The following is a 3,239-nucleotide window of genomic DNA, read 5'->3' as shown; positions in this document are numbered from 1 at the left end:
ACCACGGCCCAGAGGTCCGCATCTTCGTGCGAGAAGCGTCGCGTGGGCGGGACCTGTGGGGACCAACCGGTTAGCCCGGGTGCCGCCCAGCCAATAGGGACCCACGCGGGGCAGGGCGCCTTGCGGATCAGCAACGACCCACACCTGACCTAAGGGCAGGTGTCAATCCCTCCATCCGAGGCTCATCGTCACCTGTGCCTCGGGTAGTGAGGGGACCCCTGGATTGAGGCGCTGAGCCCCAAGGAAATACCAAGCGCCAGGTGCACACTCTCCCGGAGCACAGGGCAACGGAGCAGGGCTGGGGCGCCCACCTGCACAGGTCTGCCCCCGGGCTGCCCATCTGGGAGGTGAAGACCCCCCCCCTCCCCGTCCTGGCTGGCAGGCAGGAGATGCGCTCAGAGGGGGCTCAGAGGGGAGAGGCCCCCGGGACCTAACAGGATGCCCCGCCCGCACCTTGGGAGCCCGCCCTGCCCCGCCCCTACCTGCAGGTACTGCATCTTGTCCTCCTGCAAGGGCCCCAGCGGGTAGAGATGGGGCAGGGCCCCCTCCAGGGGCAGCTCGTAGTTGGCCATCCTGTCCAGGGCCACAAAGTCGCCCCCACAGCTGTAGTCCAGGGAGCGCTCCAGCACCAGGTCCTGGGGCAGGCCCCCCTCCAGGCTGGTGTCTGCAGGGCCGGGCAGAGGCTTAGGGTCAGGGGTCAGGGAAGCCTGGGGGCATCTGAGAGCTAGTCCAGGGTCCCCCACAGGCAGGCACAGGGCCGAGGGCTGGTTAGTGGGGAAGAGGAAGGGCCAGGTCCTGGGTACCGATCCCGATTCCCCACCTTCCAGCTTTGGGGCTGGGGAGCCATTCTCCTTGTCGGTGGGGGTGCGACCTCAGGAGCTAAGTACACACAGGGGCTGACAGCACCTGGCACGTAGCAAGCTCTTGGCTGAGGATAACATTGCTATTGCCGGGAAACAGGCCCTGGGTCTGCGGGAGCCGCTGGGCACGTCTGAGGTTGGAAGCTCAGAGCACATAGTCTGGGGCACAGCCCTGCCTGGGGCAGGAGCGGGACAGAGAATGCCCCCTGGGAGGGACACTGAGGTCCCTTAGGGGTTCGAGCGCATTCGGGAGTAATCCAGGGGGTTTGGGGTTGACGGTGGGACCTCAGTGCCATGGGGTGGCCACCTTACAGTTGTTATCACTGACTCCAGTGACCTCACCCAGATGCCCCCTCCTCGGAGGCCACTCTCGGGGTAGCCTCACCATCACCCGAATCCTCGTCGTTGGCCATGAGCGCGGTGCACTTCTCCCAGACGGCCTTGAGGTCGGCGCGGTAGCGGTCGCAGGCCCAGAGGAAGATGGGCAGCAGCAGGGCCTGGGCCACGGAGCACCACAGCACGCACAGCACCATCCAGGGTGCCGAGGCGTCCGCCCTCAGGCTGCTGAAGCTCACCACCTGTGGGCACAGCGCTCGCCTGGCACCGGCAGGACCCTCCACCGCGTCCCCTCCCAGACTGGCCTCCCGTCTGGGTGGCATGGCTGTGCCCACCGGCGCGAGGAAGGGGGTGGCGGAGACAGAGCTCTAGACTCTGGGGCAGGGAAGAGGCAGAGAGTGAGGGCGGAAGTCCCTGCCCCTGAGAGCTGCTGGCTGCCAAGGTACCTAGTCACTGCCCAGTGTGCCTGGCCCCTCACTGTGTGCCAGCAGCCCTGGGCGTGCCTGCCCTCACGTTACCCTCGGACTGCCCGGGGACAGAGCGGGGCATGGGTTCCCACCCCCTTTCTGGGAAGAGGAAACGGGCTTGCAGAACCACATTTCCAGCCTCCGAGTGCAGGGACCATTCTGTCCTGCTCACTCCTGTCCTGGCCTCCTCGGCCCTGCCCTGCTCGGGGGCGGGGGGGGGCCTAGGCCTCAGGCCCCAGAGGACGAGAATCAGAGCAGTTTTGCAGGCTCAGAGGGTTGGGATGTAGGGACAAGGACCAGCCAGGTGGCCTTTGGGTCACTGCCCAGGGTGCCCCCTTCCTCCACTCCCACCCCCCACCCAGACTGACTGTTCCCCACCAGAGGGAGAGGCACAGTGCAGACATCATGCTGGTTCTGCCACGCGAGCTGCGTGCCCCTCAGAAAGGCACTAAACCTCTCTGGGACTCAGTTTCTTCATCTGTGAAATTGGCAAGAACACCCTATAGGGTTAGGCAAAGCTTCCAGGCATTGTACTAGGCCTGCAGCATGGAGTGGGCTCCATAAATGGCACCCCCTTTCCTGCCCTGAAGAGAAGCTGGGGGTACAATTTCATACACACTTCTTCCCTCCCTCAGCACAGGGACGGGGACCCCAGGCTCTGCTGAGCACAAGAGGACCTCATCCCTAGGGGTGGGAGGTGCTGGGCCCACTGAAGGTAGAGCCGCTGGTGGCTGGAGACTGCACCCTGACTGTGGGGCTGCCACCCACCCGTCACCTTCTTGAGCTGTGTCTACAGGGCACAGCCCCACCCAGCGACTTGGGCGAGCCCTCTGGCTGGTCCTTGTCCCTGTCCTGCTCCAGACCCTTCAGGGGACTCCCAGCTGGGGACCCACGGTGGGGAGGCCCAGCCCGGCCTCACGGGCAGGACCCAGTTGGCTTCTATGGAACTTGGACCCTGTTGGCAGAGCCTTCCTCCGGCCAGACCTCACCGTGACCTTCCTCAGCTCCTGGGGTGAAGTCCAACTCCCCAGCAGACAGCCAAAGCCTGCCTGGCCCCCCAGTGCAGGACCAAAGCCTCACTCCGCACATCCTCGGACCTGGAGCCGTGACCCCCCTTTCATGCCTGCTGCGCCCACTGGGCCTCACTTAGGTAGGACAGTCCCCTGTGATGTGGCGGGAAGACCCTGGGCCCAGGAGGCCCCGAGGTGGCTCAAGTCCCACCACGGCCTGACTTTGGCTTGTCCCTGTCCCTCTCTGAACCTCGTTTTCCAAGCCTTTAAAGTGAGGATGCGGATGGTGCCCCCGCCAGAGGATTGGGTGTGAGGGTCCAAGCACCTAATGCCCGCAGCGCCCCTCCCCCCAGAGCCCCCACAACCACAGGCTCACCCACCAGCACGGGGAAGCCCATGAGGCAGTCGTAGATGAAGACAATGGTGGCCACCAGGCCCGTGATCTGCAGCGAGGTCTTGGCGGGCTCGGAGCCCTCGATGGAGGAGCGGCGCTTGCCCTGCGCGTCCTCTACCACGATGGTGGGCACCGTGAAGGCCCGGCGGCCCGCCCGGCGCCCCGCCCGTGC

At 65.5% G+C, this 3,239-nt stretch overlaps 1 protein-coding gene across 1 annotated transcript in view; it reads right to left on the bottom strand.

The window, feature by feature from the left end:
• Positions 1-3,239, bottom strand: part of GPR153 (G protein-coupled receptor 153) — a 33,080-nt gene that overhangs the window by 27,841 nt on the left and 2,000 nt on the right. The window contains exons 4-7 of the mRNA XM_006766829.2: positions 3,054-3,233; positions 1,246-1,438; positions 483-664; positions 3-53 (exon numbers count right to left, since the gene is read on the bottom strand). Of these exons, the coding sequence (XP_006766892.1) occupies positions 3-53; positions 483-664; positions 1,246-1,438; positions 3,054-3,233 (606 nt within the window). The remainder of the gene's footprint in view (positions 1-2; positions 54-482; positions 665-1,245; positions 1,439-3,053; positions 3,234-3,239) is intronic.

Source organism: Myotis davidii, unplaced genomic scaffold (assembly GCF_000327345.1).
Source record: "Myotis davidii unplaced genomic scaffold, ASM32734v1 scaffold299, whole genome shotgun sequence".
NCBI lineage: Eukaryota > Metazoa > Chordata > Mammalia > Chiroptera > Vespertilionidae > Myotis > Myotis davidii.
The sequence above is the reverse complement of the archived record's forward strand: the minus strand, read 5'-3'. Positions and strand labels throughout refer to the sequence as shown.